The 17770-nt window shown below is 37.3% G+C and overlaps 1 protein-coding gene across 5 annotated transcripts in view; it reads right to left on the bottom strand.

Moving 5' to 3' along the window:
- Positions 1-669: 669 nt before the first annotated feature.
- The window catches only part of FUT8 (fucosyltransferase 8), a 113656-nt gene continuing 96555 nt past the window's right edge, over positions 670-17770 (bottom strand). For all 5 annotated transcript variants that reach the window (XM_064144457.1, XM_064144467.1, XM_064144476.1 and 2 more), the window contains 4 exons: positions 13497-13743; positions 12092-12268; positions 5581-5731; positions 670-1615 (listed from right to left, as the gene is read on the bottom strand). In XM_064144457.1, coding sequence (XP_064000527.1) covers positions 1298-1615; positions 5581-5731; positions 12092-12268; positions 13497-13743 — 893 coding nt within the window. In that variant the 3' untranslated portion in view covers positions 670-1297. The remainder of the gene's footprint in view (positions 1616-5580; positions 5732-12091; positions 12269-13496; positions 13744-17770) is intronic.

Below are 17770 nucleotides of genomic sequence, written 5' to 3' on the forward strand. Positions count from 1 at the left end.
TTGCAATCTTGCACATCATATATATGCACACACATAACCCCCAAATCTTCTAATTTGTTTGAAAAATCCTTTTGTAGATTATCTCATTTCTTTATAAAGAGCAGACTGGCAATAGATTTTAGTGCACACAAAGAGCTACTAATAAATCTGTCATACATAAAGTCTCATTCTTGTATTTTCTTCAAACCTACTGGTTTTGGAGTAAATTGTTATAAATTTGTTTTCAAAGTACTCTAGATTGATGGGTTCTACAAATGTGGTAACCTGAAGTATTTTACTTAAAAGTAACTATGTGCAATGCTAAAATGACAAATAGCTATCTACAATACCTTAAAATGAGTATTTTCAGAAGAGAAACACAGAAGGTAAAAGAACAGTGCTAGAGAGTACATGCAAGAAACTGAAGCCACCCTGCTGGCACCCACTACCCACAGAGCTGAGCAATGCTGTGCCACTAAGCAGCCGCTGTACTTCACAACCAGTGTTTAACAATTCAATCAGACTCCAGCTACCTTTTCCTTCGTGCATTTTGTGGCTTGTCTGGGGGTTGCCTGGTTTTGGTGGTTTTTTTTTTTTAAATAGAAGGCAATGTGCAGAAACATCATTGACCCATACCAGAGAACATGCTCATGGCATCATTTTACAAAACTTCCTAGCAGACAGTGACTGTTTTATTGTTGGATGTAACCTTTATTTTATTAATGATAAGAAGTAATCAATGGAATGCTAAAAATAAACCTGTAAAGGAATCAGGTCTGTGATCTGAACCTGTTGTCTGAAGCAAGTTCAGCAGTCACGGAACACCAGTTGAAGACTGACTCTTGCCCACTGTGAGAGAGGCATGGCTCTTCTAAAAAGGTCACAATTTTTTCAAATATAGGCACCATGTTTTAAATTTTGCACATACAAAATATGTTCATGTCACTCAATTACACAATGTGGCAGTGTTGTAAGTCTGAATATTATTGTCAATTAATGGCAAAGGAAATAGCCCAAACTTGGGTCAGACTAATGACTGGGACAAATCTTGAAAAGAGACCAAAAGTATAAAACAACCATTTTCCTGCATGTGTGTTCATGTGTGCATGTGTGAGAGTGCATATAACAAAAAATGGGTAAGTTCAGAGAATAGCCCATCTGTTTGTTCTCAGTTTCTTATCCAGTTTCATCGCTAAAGGCTTTGACTCTAGCTGCATGTAAAAATGCAGATCAAATCCCATATAAACCGTTAAGTTAGTGAGCTGACTGGCTGACACCAATCAGAACTGAGAATTACTGCCCAAAGTCTTGCCTTTGCCTACTTGTCAGCCTCAGGGTATGTAGGATACTTGACTGTCTCAATTTTCTCCTTAACCTTATAGGACGGGTACAGGCCTGTTCTTCCTAATTTCCTGTTGATGCCTTTTGAATAACCATCCCAGTGGTTTCCAGCCACTCCAATTACATCTCCAGGTTCCATAGGAATTTCCTCAGCAGTTCGTGGGTGATGAGCATAAATAGCAATCTGGTTGTGGGCATTCTGTCCCCCAAAGTAGTAGATATCATCCAAAGAATGGAAATATGCTGAAGCATCTGGATGCAAAGTCTGCATAATCTCATAGGCAACACGACAAACCTTAGAAACAAAAACAGAAGAGGAGGTATAAATATAGTGTTTACCGGCAGTGTACCATAGAATTCAGCAATCCAGGTCTAACAATTACATTTGCAATGAGTAGGTGACAAAAAAACCCCAAGTATTTCACCCCCTACATACCAAAAAATTTACAAGAATTATACAATTTTACAGCATTTTAGTGAGTACTTTGGTGATAGGCTTTGGTAAATAAGACAAGAGATGAATAACTGTAACAGTCTACTTCTCACTAAAATCTCACACTGCCTGAACACAAGCCATCCTGCTTGTTAAAATGAATGCTGTGTAGCAAATAAAACGCAAACCCAAATCCCTTTTCCTCCTCTACCATTAACAAAAACTGCATTTTACTTGCTCTGGACTTTAGAAGTTAGTTTCAACATTTATTATACAAGAATGAGGCTTCACATTTACTTTTCTAAAGGAAGCTCCAATTTTCACAATCAAGCAGTTTTACAAAGCCCAAGGCTTTAAAATGCTGTTAATGTTAAAAGAATGTCAGAATTGTGACTGTTGGTAGCTCGGAAGACAGCTACATGAAAATGAATTCCAGCAAAACAATAATGATGTTAGTGAGAAGAAAGAAGCATTTTGAAGTGTCAGTTAATGAAGAGAAATTTCTTCAGACTGAAAACAGTTGCCCACACTGGAATCATACTGTATCTCTCAATAGCTGCCAGAAACACAAAAGGTTGTTGCTCTATTAAACAAAGCTCTTGTCAACAGTTGGCAAGAAAGCTCTTATCTGTCAGGTGTATGATTTGGCTGCTGTGACCTTTCTAACACCTCATCTACATTACTATATCTTCCACTGATTCTGTGTAAGCTTGATAAAGCTGATAGTAACAACCCAGCAGTTCTCTTCAGTATGAAGAAGCATTTGAACTTTTTCATCAATTCACTATATGTAACTATAGCAAAGCTTGACTTTTCCTTTCTTTTCTCACTCTGAAGATAAGGTGAAGAGAACTTTGATCAGTCAAACTAGACATATTTGTATTTTCACAGCTTCTTTGTGAGAGGCATTTGCTTTAAAAATGTAATAGATTTCCTTTTATCCCTCTCCATCTTTGAAATAACTTTGCAGAAGCAGCTTTCAGAAGATCAGGCTGCAGTTAATTATCTTGAAGTAGTTATGTCCTAGAATACAGAAACTAATTTTATTACTCATACATTGGCAAGTTATTATTTATTTGATAACCTCTGTGACTCCCTGTGATGTTTTTGTCTCAGGATGTGTGCACACCCCAAGAGGAGAATAATCACACAGTCTGCAAAAGATTTTACATCTTTGCAGTAGAAATCCTTTTAGTGAGTGCCCTGCATACCTGACACAAAATACACATCTTCGCTCAGCAACTGTTTCCTTTGGAGCACCAAACTCGGGTAACTAAACTGTAAACCGTCAAGAGCAGCAGGTGAAGAATCCACACACGGGACTCAGTTAAAGCCAGGCTCCCCTTGTCTATTCACAGATTCAATTGTTTTGCAGCCTGTAAACTTCCATGTATAATGCAAAATATAAAGGCTAGTAAGTCCTGGAAGGAAATGAGGTTATCAAGAAAAATCTGTCAGGCAAAGGGAGCTACTATTTCATCTAAAAGAAGACCAAAAAGGCAAAAAGACCTCTGTGTTTTAATGTGCCATTCAAACTGTGCTGCTGAGTTATGGTTTGTGTAATTGCCTGCCACATGGCTTTTCTATACATCTCAGTTAATGTGATATTGCTGAAACAGTGTGCCAAGGTAGGCTGTATCCCTTGACTCCACAGCACTTGATGGGCCTGATTTCATAACAGCATTTTAATGAAGTATCTATACCTCAGCTTGTATCAGTATTCACTTAGTTGTGAGAGCACAAAAATTCATGTAAGGGACTTTGTGAAGTGCCTGATTCTATTTACGCATAAGGTGGTCTTCTCTCAAGACTTCTAGAGTAAAGTTTTGATTCTTTTTGACAAGGAAAAACAATAGTGACAAAACTTGCAGTAGGCTCTAGAAAGGTCCAATACAGAAAATCAATGAAGAGATTCACATTGTGGCATGACTGGCAAAACTGGTACTAAATTAATTTAGTTCGAGGTGTTGAGATTAACAACCTAACACAGGTTTTCCTAGAATTTAGTAGAATTTTCTGCAACTCTAGAAAACCAAGTATATCATTCAGCAAACATGACTACTGTCAATGCAGAGAGATGCAGAAGGAGATTCAAAGATACCCTCAAAAGAGATTGTACCAGACAACCTCCAGAGGTCACATCAATCTTTATCACTCTACGTCAAATGTATTTTAACCTGTATTTTTTTCTTTGAAATTACTCCAATACTTACTGTATTCTGTCCAAGCCACATATACCTAGATTAAACATGTTTCTTCTATGTTTATATCCAGCATTTTATTTACACAAGCATTTATCATTTTTAACACAGCTATAAGAATAATGAAAATGTTAAAGATTTTTTTTGTTTTTATTCAAGAGCATGTCATTCGTTCTTCCTTCAGAGTATGAACTGTTTCTAACCTCCTATATTGCATATGTGTATCTGCAGACACAGCCATAGATCTTAGCTGATGATCAGATTTTCCACTGCAAAATGCATTCAGCTGAACAAAGTACTGTTGTAAAGATGGGTGGCTCCCCACAAAGTTTTCTTGGTGAGGATTTTTACTTTGGAGTCTGCTCATGCCATGGTCTGAAGAACTTTATATTAATATAGATTAATATATGTTATAAAATACAAATTTTTTTACAGGGTTTTTCACTGTGAACAGTGAAAAAAAGGTAACCATGAGCATGATTGAAGGGAAAAAAGTTTTTTCTGCATTTTTTTCAGGCTTTGCTGTCTTCTTGCTACAGTGATGTTATCAAGAATTTTGGCTCTCAAGGTCAATATAGCACTTTATTGATCATGTTATTAATATTAATATGAGGCTTAGTACCTATCTAATTTGCATTACAATACAGAAGACTATTTACACTTGAGGCTGTGGAAAATCTTTCTTTTTAACTTTCAGTTTTGTGTTTACCTCCATCTAATGGTACAATCACATGTGACTACCATTCATCTATCTATCTAATAATATCCACCTATAGCTGAAGTTTTCCTAACCAGGAGTACCACCTGAGAACATAGGTGACAATGGGAGGTAAAACATTCATTCTGATTTCAACCTTATTTTGTCATACTTGAATTAGGTCTATCAGTGTATGAGTCACACAATATTGCCTCATCATCTTTTAGAATCTGATTAGGTATCAAATTAATATACAAAATGACATAATAAAAAAGAAAATGCCAATTATTACAATTATATGATTGGATTTTCATACTCCAACTTGCCTCATCAGACCACTCAAGAAAGGAAGTTGGCAGCATTCAATTATCCACAAGAAGAAGTCTCTACGGATTACAGTGGTCAGAACTCACTTTTACTGTGCTGATGCTGGAGTGCTGGAAATGTAATAGCCTAAAGAGAAATTAAATGTCTGCTCTCTTAATTCTCTTCAATTCTCAGAGTCAGCTAAGGCAACAGCAATCTGAACTGCAGCAGAGTGCAATGTTGCATAAAAATGGTCAGACACACGTTAATATATTAACTTTATGCAAAATTACCATGTTAAACATGTTAAAAATAATTTTTACTCATTTTAAATGCCTTAATTAAGCTGCACAGATATATAAGTTACACATTAGCTTTATGCAAAACAAGGAAGTCTTAAATATGTTTAATATTATTCCTTATTTCAAATGCCCAAATTAAGCCATTAACCTCAACTGAAGAGACATAATCAGCCAGTGTTTACAGCCCTCTAAATGTTCATGCAGCATTCCAAGTCTTTAATTCTTCCCTGAAATTTCCATGAGAGCACTGAGAACAAGAGAATAGGAGCATGTAGAAAACCATCATGTATACTCTATATTTTCTTTGTACTATAATTTTACCTGGGAGGAGAACGTACAGACCAGAAAGTCGGCCTGAGACAAGAAGTGGATGTCCAGAATAACTCCTCGCAGGGAGTTCTCAGTGTATCGGTTATGGAGCCCTGCTGACCAGGATATGGAGTTATCGCTAATAAATTCATAATTGGGATACCTGGGGAAACACAACACACTGATAAAGCAAAGTCTTACTCCACTTTTTTTCCTTTGTTTTTAAGATGCACCACCTTTTCTGCAAGAGAAGGTAATCTGTTTTCTGCTTTACAGAGAATTAATGTCAATTTTGCTGAACACTCTGGAATGTTACTGCTGCCTCCAAGCATGCCCTCTCTTTATCTAGGAAAAAAGATCCTGTATCTCTGAGAACTGACACTGTAAAAAAGTGAGAAAGTGTCAGGAAGCATGTATCAGATTCTCTAATGATACTGATTTTTGATTAAACATACTCAGATAACATCACTTTCCCTACTACTAAAGAGCACATGGGACTCTTGTCTTTTCTAGATGACATTTTGTGTATCATTGTACTCTCTATTTAGATACTGAACATGACACTGTGTAAGAAAACCAGTCACCTGTGGAAAGGACAAATTGAATGAATGAATCAAAGACAACCAAAATAATAAAACAGTCTTCAGTTAAGGTTACATGCATAACAAATCTTGCAACTGATTGGTCAAAAGGAAATAAAAGCAATGTAACATTTCATGTCAATACACCTTTCTTGACATACTATAACCAAGATTGTAACACTAACTCCATATAATTTTAAATATAAACCCTTGATTTATAGAATTGTAAAAATCAACATGTTTAACATGTAACAATGGCTTAGAAAGAAAATGAACCCCATTTGTAAAATGTTGAAAAAGAGTGGTGTTTCTCAGAACACTTGTACGCCTTACCAGGGAACTGAAATCAACTGCAAAATGTACATTTTCAGTTAGACTCCTACTAACACTGAGTTCTATATGAAAAATTCAGGGTAGACAGAGCAAAGATAGTAATTACTGTTACACAATAATTATACTTCAAATATGAAGCGCAACTCACACAACTAGCCTGCCAACTACAAAATAGTTCAGATAATATCTATTTTTCAAATTTATAACTTCATTGCAACTGTGAAGCAAAATTTCACAGAAGACAGTAAGACAGCTAATATTGCATCTGTAACAATTTGTCATTCCTATGCTGTTTAATAAAGCACGACCTAGAGCAGGCCATAGTGCTGGAGCAGTAACTTAAGCCTGTAAGTAGATGGTTCAATGCCTGATAGTTGTGTGCTAAACATGCATGTAGGGTTCACACACAGAAGTTCCTGGGAAGCAACAGCAGTTAGCAGTACTTGCACATCACTATGCAGCACATGCAGACACTCCAGACATGCTTATGGCAACCTCTTTTAAGAGTATGCCTAATTTATTCCACTGTAATGTTAAAATATGGGAAAACTGTTCTCAGAAGTGAAACAGGCAAACACAGGAGGCTTCTCCAGCTACCACTGGCTAGCTGTGACCACCAAATCTCATCTCAAGAACAAACCAAAAAGCTACATACAAAGCTTCCACATCTGAGGAGGAATCTTCATTCACTTTCACAGTGACTTCAACAGAAACATCTACTCTAACGAAAAATAGCACATGCATGGTACATTTCCCAGAGTTGACAACTTTAAAGGAGCATCTGATCATAATGTCATGCAATGTTCATGGAACATTAGAAACAGGACATAACAAAAAATGAAAAATAAAAAAAGGAAGAAAAGGTAGAAACATAACTCATTTGGAATAATTGGCAAGACCTCTGAGCAATTACAGAAGCATATGGATCAAGAAACAGTTTTTTCAACATGAACTCTAATCACACTGATCATTTCCTTTCTTACCTTCTAATGTTTAGCATTTTTGTCAACATTTAGCCAGTATTTGTGTTCCATTGCGTGAAACACATTAGTACTTTTGTGAGAAAAAAGACAACAAACAAACAGACCAAAGTCATACACCGCTGTGAAACCTAGCTGAGGAACATAGGTGGGCACCTGTCTTACTGCACTGACACAGCTTAGAGAGGAGCAACACAAAGAATGTTTATCAGAAGATGCCAATTGTAATGAGAGTGAATGTAGTTAGGGTATTTGAACACCCCTTTGCAAGTTCTTGGCACCAAGAATACTGCTAAAATGAATCACTTCAAATATCAGAATCCACATGCCTAGCAGACCCAAAGAGCTCTTTCTTGAAGAATCTGAATTCTTATCAGCAAAAGATCAGTCTAACAACAAATGAAGCAGATGTAAAAAAGCATTATATTGGATTTGCAAAACAAAAAGTCAGAATTATTTACTCATACATTTAAAATTTTCTTCTTTCTCACTTTGTTCTGCAAAGTGCTCTGAGATGCTCCATTTCATAAAGGTGACCTGCATTCACCCTAAGAAAAGTTTCAGAACCCACTTCTTTAATCCAGTGATCCAAGCTCGGTGTTTATCTAGTCAGATATCTAAGTTTTCAAACAAGCATTTTTACATTGGTCCCACACACACTGCTATAGTCACATCTGGGAAAAGGAGTGTAATAGCAGCCATCCTTGGTGTGACCAAAGAATCCTCTAGTCAACCATCCCATCTCCAGCACAGGCTGAAAGGGCAGCACCAAAGAACAACACAGAAAAAGCCAATCCTGTACTTCTCTCTAGTTTAGCTATGTGTGTCATGCCGCCTTCCTGCATCAAGTGAGGGTTAACTCTCCTTCCCACTCACTACAGTCTTTCAGATTCTATTTAAAGCTATTCTTACCACAAGGACTACAAAGAATCAAGCAAGAGGAGAAAAAAAAACCCACAACAAAAAAAAACCACTTCTAAAGCTCTATAGTTTGGTCTTGCTTCCTTTCAGTCCATCTGTACTTGTATTATGATTAATTTAATGGTCAGCTTTTGGGGCATTTTGCTTCTTTTTAAGCAGAGCTGAGGCAATATCCAATTACTAGGATTCCTGACAGTGTGGTAAATGAAAAATAAATAGCAAGTCATATTCCTACTGACAGAATCACCTAAATAAAGTATTTCACAGGATCCCTCCTGGCCTTCCAAAGAAATTACCCACACATTCTCTTCTGACAGGAAAACGCCAGACTGTGCAGATATAACACAAGAATGGAAACTGGCATGGCACTGTTTTCTTTGTACTAAACTACATATATGTGGTACATCTCCTTCCATAGCTAAACACAATATCTAATTCTTCTAAAGCTACTGAATTGATTCTGTAAACCTATATACAAGTCTATTTTCTTTCCCTAGGAAAAAGGGAAAAGAAGAAATCATAATAAAGTGGGAAGAGGCAGTTTAAAGCCTTTCCTTCCAGCCGCTACCAGCCTCTGAGAAGGACACAAACCAAGCACAGTTCAGACGCTACTATTTTAGCTTATCACTACCCCCTTCAGCAGATGCAAACTACAGTGAGCCACAGGCTCTTGCCCTTAACTGACCTGGACTGGATAAATGTCCTGAATGGGCAACGCAAGTTTTGTTCCCTCAAAAGAAGAGCATGAGCATGTGTGCACACAGACGGAGGAAGAAATCATGTGTTTGCTCAGGTCTTGCTCTAAAAAGAATGGGCAATGTTTACCAGGCTCAAGAGCTTCGAAGCACTACAAATTCTATGTACCTGACTTGGGGCAGGAAGACCTGCAACAGCTAAATCACAAATAGCACACAGGAAGAAAAGATATTAACTTCTTGTTGTGTAAGCAAATAAACAGTGGAACAGGCTGGGGAAGAAGCTTTCAGAAGTGCTGAAAAAAAAAACCAAAAAAACAACAACAAAAACTCACAAGGGAGAGAAAGTACTGCCAAAAAAGGGAAAAGCAAATCAGAGATGACAGATAAACATCCTGAAACAAAGAATGTATTTTATTGAATTTTAGTGCTCATATGCATGAAAGATATTTAAACAAATTCATATATAAACCAGAAATGTAATAGATATGGACGCTTACTAATTTATGTGCCTATACAGCTGTGTTATTTTGAATATTATGCCTTAAAAGGGAGAGGATGGTGTAAATATAATAGCATTAGTATATATACAGTATTATAGAAACAGACATACTAGAAATTCACAAGAGTGTACTGAAAACTATTCAATTGAAGAATTTACGTCATCCTAACATATCACTTAGCTAAAACAAATGCCAAGACCTCTGCTTACCAGAAGTTGTCAGGTGTATTAACCCCATGACCAATACAGCTATTCAACTCTCAGCTACGCTCCTCTAATGGCATTGATCCAGTTCATCCTAATTCTGACAACATATCACTTCCATCTTTTGGAAATTAAAACTAACAAAAGCACTCTACAAACTGATAGTATTGACTCCACCATGTGTAATACTGTACTTGCAGCTGGCAGACATCTGACTGCAAAGGAAGTTTCCAAAACATTTCTGCTTTCATGACTGAATAGTTTGAAATGCTTCTCTTAACAGAAACAAGAGGCCTATTCATGTGCATACTGGCTCAGTTTTCACAGTTTAAATGCCAGTACTGTTTGACAGCCACTCACTCTCACGTGAAGAGAGAGATAATACCTAGTATTTACTAACATTACTGCACCCAGTAATGGATACATTAGCTACTACAATCGACTGTGACACCTGCTTCTATCACAGCTTTGCAGCTCAGTGTGACTAGAACTTCTTTGACAGAAATGTAAACTATTTTGTAGTTTTCCTCACAAGACGAAGAAACGTTCTCGATTCCCAGAACCTGATCTTGTTCTATCTTTATACGCCCTTAAATGCTGAAACATCAAGTTGCAATCCTGTCTTGCATGAAATCACAGAAAGTGTTAAACACCTTTTATTTGATTGTAAGTAGCAGTAGGGTGCAAGCAACACAGGAAATTCTTCCTGAGTGTAAACTATGATCTGAAAACTCAGTGGCAGCAAATGAAATATCCTTTTTTTTCCATAGATTCTATAGTTTTCATTAAGAAAATGTACAAAAAAGTATGCCACACTAATCACCTGTATTGTACATGTTAGTAAAAGTGATTTAGAATGGACTTTGATCTGCCACAGAATGCAATGTTTAATAAAATCAAATATTGTTTTCCTGAGCAAGTCACAACTCCTCCATTAGGTTCTGTATCTACCTAAAACCAAACATCCTCTTCCCATAGGTAGTGATCATTTTATTATTCATAAAGCTAAAGTGTACAGTGCTAGGATTGAAAACTGAACAGAAATAATGAAAAAAAATAGTTAAGACTGTAACGAAACAATTCACTATGACTCTAACAAACAGCAATTAAGCTTCTCTAGGAAAACGTAAGGAACTAAATACTATAACCTCACTATTGTACTAGTTATCTTTTCACTGTTCAGATTTGCACTTTAAATGTTTTTTACCATAACTGTTTCTGCTACTGTTCTCGTCTCTACAAACACAAAAAAGCAATGACTAGATTGCCATTCTCTGGAGCTGTGCATGGTGCTTGAGGTTTTCAAAACTCCATACATTTAAACCACAGTCCTTTATAGATACCAAAGGAAGACAGAAACAGCACAAGTAAAAAGCACAGTTCAGTGATGTTGTAGAGAATTCCTACTCTATAAAAATAATACTTTGTGCTTACGTCTTGTTTGACAAAAAAAAACATTGTAATCCAATATGCTAACTTACACACTTTTCCAAGCACGTCTACCAAGAATAAAGACTTCCAAGATGTGCCATTTCTGAGTTACCTAGATGTTTAAAAGTGTTAATCTCCTTGCTTATATGAAAAGAAATGGCATTCTTCTGCTCAAAGGAGATAGTCTGGAAACAGAAACAGGTGCTGCTCAGCAGACTGATAAAAAACGGTATACAAAAGGAAAACATGCCAACACGTATAGCAAATACACTCAAATTCAAACTGATAAATAAATGGTATACAAAAGGAAATCAGGCCAACATGTATAGCAAATACACTCAAATGTGAGAACAAACTTTAAAATCATTCAACATGTAAGGTGAAAGCATTTTATGCTGTCAATAAAGAAACCTTTCTAAAAGAGTCATCAGAAGATTTTCTACCAACTCATAAACATCACTCTGGCAATTATACACAGGAAGGTACTTTTTGGACAGCTGAAACTTCTACACATAATCAGTCTTCACAGTATTTCTAGATAGTCTGAGTTTAATATCTACACTCTGGAAGAAGTCTGGAGTAGTTAGTACTTGTATTTTTTACTTCTCCTTTACAGCATTGGTTTGATTTTTAAATATCCACAGGGATCTTGCTCAACTTCTGTATTTTGTAACATTAAGCTTCAAAAACATAAACGTGAAAAAAATCATCCCAGAAAGAGGATATCTGAGAGAAAGACCAAAAGCAGTGGAAGCTGAAATACCATCTTAACTGTATAAATGATAACCAAAATACTGACACCAAGATCTGTGCACACAATGAAATCACAAACCTACCAGAAAGAACAAGCTGTAATATAAAAGTAATTCATCTTACTTGGATTTTGCCTCTTGCAATAAAGAAGGGTCGTCGGTGGCCAAATAGACTCTTTTTTTATCAACGTGCATTCTGCGAGCAAGAAGTTCAAAGCGCTCCTCAACGTGTACCATGTACTCTTCAATGGGATGAAATGCTGCCTCTGTTCCTACTTTGTCTGTTCTTCGAACATGAACTCTGGAAAAAGGCAGAAATTGGGCATGTCACTTAAAAATACAACACATACCTCATCAGTTTAAATTTCATCTTGTAATTTCATGCCTGTGCTTTTAGCATGCATATTAAATCCAGTCCCTACAGAAACCAAGGAAGGACTAAAGTTCCTTGGTGTCTATCAAGACATGCTGACAACATGGAGCTGTCAGTCTGCTCTTGAAGGCTATAGAATAGTCTTGCAAGGCAGGCAAAGGGTAACTGGAAAAAAAAAAAAACCACAACAAAGGAAGGAGATCTCATTATTGCACCAAAGGTACTCCATTCATGCAGGTTAAGTTGGTGCAGCTAGGCAATGCTTCATTGATACAACAGGTCAAATGCAAAAGAGATATATTTGCATCATGGACATACTGGGATACCAACTGCAGTGCAAGGTTTGAATAGAGGTAGCTAAAAATGCATCTTTCCAATCTGCTGGGAACTTAACAAGTGTTCCAATACACCAGTGCTGAACTGGACTAACAACTTCATGGTCAAAGTCAGCTAACATCTAAGGAGACCTAGTGTGTACTCCTACAAAAACAGATTAAGGATTGAAGAAAAATTCTGGCTAAGGAAGCAATTAATATTTGCAGATTCTAGTACAGGAGCAGCAAAATTTTTCATGTTACAGTAAAACCCTTCTTCTATAAGTTGCTCTTTATTTGCCATAGGTGCGTTCCTTTCTTCTTCCTGTATTTCCCCAACACAGACCTTTCCAGCTCAGTTACTGCTAAGAAACAAGAGTGAAAACAGCAGCAGCAAAGCAAAAGGCAGACACCACATCGAGGTGCAGTGAACAACAAAATGAGCTGTGAACTGTGGCATGTAAAATGTAGGCCTAGTTGTTAGGGGTTCAAAAAGAAGACCAAGACAGAGAGTGTCTGGAACACAAGCTGTAAGGCAACTACATAAATTAAACTCTCTATCACTTTACCAGATATAAAAGGACATATAAAAAGACCTTCTATTGAACTGCCATTTACATGTCTGTACAACTGTAGGCAGGCAAGTATGCTGAAGTGCCTGTAATCAACTTGTATTGTGCACAGTTAAAAAAAATGACAGCTTCACCTAGAAAGCACTTTCTCTCCCCTCCAAATGCTTAAGGCTTTTGGATAGCCATCACAAATTGATTTGTCCTAGACAGGGATTGCTACAGGTACATATTAAAGCACAGACAATAAAAAAAGGAAAACTAAATACCCACCCGATCACTGGATGTTTGAAACCAAGTTTCCTTGTGGCTTCCTCTATTTCTTTTTCTAACCAAGGTTGTGGACGGATCAAGTATTTCACAAACTGCGAGACCCACCACACTGCAGGATCCCCATGCACACGAATTAGCCTATCGGCCAGGTCTTCAGGGACAGCCAGTGGTAAATAAGGTGGCCGTGGGTGCAAGCTGTCAACAATGGGAAGTTCCACCACCTGAACATCCTTATCATTAGCCTCACCTGTTTAAAATACACACTATGATCAGTCAAGTCCATCACTTCATTAATGAGCTTTATCATTGTCAAGTAACATCCCAAATACATCGGCTAAACTGTATTTTCAACTTCAAAAAAACCACTTAACTCCTGCTCTACTTTTCCAAAACAGCATCAAGAATAAAAACCAGTCTTAGACTACATTTCTGTACATACTGTATCTAACAATGCACTCCAGTGGAACAAAGTTGAAGATACTCAAATTCTTAGCACCTGGTAGTTTACAAGACATAAAAGGTTTTCCTTGTTTATATAGTCATATCTTTTTATAAGCACCTACACCATGACTGTGAGCTAAGGCTTATTGCAATAGACTTGATAGCCAAAATACTTAAGATCCAGCTACCTGTTTAAGAAATAAATATTTTAAGGCATAAGAAACTGTTTAAATCATAACTCTAGAGCCTCCTGCTCTTCTAAATACATTTTATGACAGTAAAGCTCCACATTTCAGACATCTATCATAACCACTGCATTAGCCACTCTACTGACAGAAGAGGAGAAAAGACAGAGAGGTAATTCCTGTCTTTAAGAAATTAAACTGTAAAGATTATCAGCAAATGAATACCTAAAGGAAAAAAGTACCATGTGATTGGTATATATATACACAACCATGTGATTCACATACAGGTGAGAATTTATTACATTCCAAGTACTAACAGAAAGGGAAGATGTTTTAGATGTGACTTCCATTCAAGGCTCAACTGCCACTAAGCATTTTTAAAGAGTTTTTACAAATAACAGAAACATAAGTGTCACCATAATTGACAACTCCAAGCTATCTTCATATACTGCAATAGGTTCTAACACATAGAATTGTAGAATCAACCAGGTTGGAAGAGACCTCCAAGATCATCCAGTCCAATCTATCCCCCAGCCCTAGCCAGTCAACTAGACCATGGCACTAAGTGCCTCATCCAGGCTTTTCTTGAACACCTCCAGGGACGGTGCCTCCACCACCTCCCTGGGCAGCCCATTCCAATGGCAAATCACTCTCTCTGGGAAGAACTTCCTCCTAACATCCAGCCTATACTTTCCCCGGCACAACTTGAGACTGTGTCCCCTTATTCTGTTGCTGGTTGCCTGGGAGAAGAGGCCAACCCCCACCTGGCTACAATGTCCCTTCAGGTAGTTGTAGGCAACAATGAGGTCGTCCCTGAGCTTCCCCTTCTCCAGGCTAAACAAGGCCAGCTCCCTCAGTCTCTCCTCATAGGGTTTATGGTCCGGGCCCCTCACCAGCTTTGTCGCCCTTCTCTGGACATGTTCCAGCACCTGAACATCTCATCACATTTTTGAAACACTGAACATTTTAGGTAAGGTTTTTAGTGTGCTCATTTCCTCCTCCTTGGCAGAGTTTACTGGCATCATCCAGTCTTTTTTTTGAACACCTCCAAGGACGACGACTCCACCGCCTCCCTGGGCAGCCCATTCCAATGGCAAATCACTCTCTCTGCGAAAATTTCACTCTTTTTGTGACCAAGCCATTAACATATGACAACTGCATGATTAAAGTCACATTGCCAGAGTGATCCAGTAACACCAATGAGTCTACCAGTGAAACTAGTCAGAATTCAGCAGTAACTCTGAGATGTGGTTCAATTAAAAAGGAATGTCTGTTATGACCAGGGACGTTTTTCCATTAATTTTAATATATTTGGACAATCTGTCATCATAGTTTTATCTACATATGTATATATATAGTTACATCACTGCACTGTGCAACACCTTTAGCTGATGGCCCTTTCCAGGGTCTTCCAGAAGAACAACCCATAGAATATGTACTGCAAGTATGCATGACACCTTTTCATTCATATAGCAAATTTATAGTTCTCCTGCCTATTATATAATCCTTACAGGAAATAAGATAAATAGTGTTTTATCGGTATGTCTTCAGAAAGCTGCAGTAAAGAAGCCTGAAGCCAGAGCACTGCTAGATCTGGTGCAGGTGTCCTCAGAGGTCTAAACAAGAAATGTTCAGTCTGGTGATGGTCTGAAAGAGCACTGGAGGTTCACTCTTTCCTACCCTTTTCACCCAGCTAAGAGCAGGGAAAGAAACAGGGAAATTTGCTGCAGCTCTTCTGAAGAGGAAAAACAGTGATGCTGAAGTGCATATAAAAAAAAGGTATATTTCTATTAAGTGTGGTGCCCCTGCCAAGTTTTTAAAACTTCCTTCTATCACTGAAAAATAACTCTATGTTGTTGCATAAAGACTGCCTTTTGGAAAGTCCTGCTATTGATCAAGCTGACCAAGCCACTCTGTCATTGACCCTGAAATACACTCAATACACTTCTCCATACTATTCAAAGAGAAGCACGTACTGTTGAAAAACTCCACAGACTGTCTCAAGACTTTGGGAAAACAAGACTGGGCAGCTAACTAGGAAAGCTCTCAGCATACAGCAACTTTAATTAAATACACAAAATCCACAAGAATATTAAAGAGGATTGTGGAAAAAAAAAACCAACGCAGTTCATCTTTCGACTGTATGTGATACGTTGTTTGACTAGTAACAAAGTCGCAAGACTTGCTGTGAATCAAAATCAGAAAGAAACAAAGCCTGTTTCATTAAAGCAAAACAAACAATATGGTTTTGCAAAATTAATTCCTAGGTCAAGTGTGAATGAGTGCACTTTGAGATATGGAAAACCATTTTCCTCCCAGGTCAAGTGTTAATGAGTGCACTTGGAGATCTTAAAAACTACTTTTGATAAGAAACTGAAAATATTATATGGTTATTTCACAGAAGAAAAGTTCTTTATTTTGTAAAACAACAAGAGGAGACCCAAAAAACTACTGGAACTGTTACTTGACAGTATGGGTAGCAAGTGAAAAGTCACAGAATTCAAAAATATGAACTAAAGAATGTGGTGTTTATTGTAATATAAAAATTTTACATGGTTACAGAAGCCCCTCATGCTTCAGACCTTTTCACACACAGTGTTAAGATAATGCATTGTTTATTAAAAAAAAAAAACACCACATAATTAAAAATCAAGCTATCAATAGGGTCATCACTGTTTTCAACAGTATCCTGTTCCGCTAATGGTTTACATAAAATCAGAAGCAGGCAAGGTGCATAAGTGCATTTAATCCACACATACGAACTTCAGATAGAGCACTGCCATCTGACGTTGCTGCTCAAAATGTCTGCACAATAAAACATGCAGAGGGGAACTATTCTAGGAACATTCATGACAGTTTCCTAGATTTTACTACCTTTATTCCTGAACCACGACAAAAAAGTTTCCCATTAGTTTTTGTTCACTTTACAAAGTACAAGATAGTCGATGTGCAAACAGGAAAACTTAAGGCAAACATTTGCTTTCATTCTGGACAAACCGAATCGAGTAATCCTTCAGCAACCTGTAGAAGTAAACACAGGGCGAGCAACAGCTTTCTTACCCTACTGACCTTTTTTTTTTTTTTTTTTTTTGTTCCCCAGGCTTGACTGGAAGGTTCTAACAGACAATTTTGTACTGCTTTCAACATATACAGAATGTATATGTAGCAGGGTATTGGGTTAGCTTACTCAGAAATAAGCTGCAATCACAATCAATGACACAGTAGCTAACCAGAACTCACTCACACTGATGGGCAAGCACAGACAACACAAAAGCATGAAGTCAGAATTTTTACTGATATGAATTGTTGAATTAAAAATACAGAAGTATTTTTTTCTCCACACATCTCTTCAGTTTTTAGCTAGGTGTTTTCTGAATTCTAAAATATTTCTTCCAACTGTATTTAGTGAAATAATGGATAAGCCATAAAAGGTAACAACCTCTTATACTTACTTTCATGGTGGTAATTCAAATCACAGTACTATCATGTCCATCAGGTCAAATTCCCTGCTTGGTGTAGGTCCAGCTGTTGTATTTGTTCACACAATCACATAATTATTTAGCTTGAAAGATACCTCTGGAGTTATTTAAATTTGAGGGGGTTTGTAATAGTCTAAGTGTTGTAACACTGGTAACGCTCATACTTTAC

Source organism: Pogoniulus pusillus, chromosome 1, assembly GCF_015220805.1.
Source record: "Pogoniulus pusillus isolate bPogPus1 chromosome 1, bPogPus1.pri, whole genome shotgun sequence".
Classification (NCBI taxonomy): Eukaryota; Metazoa; Chordata; class Aves; order Piciformes; family Lybiidae; genus Pogoniulus; species Pogoniulus pusillus.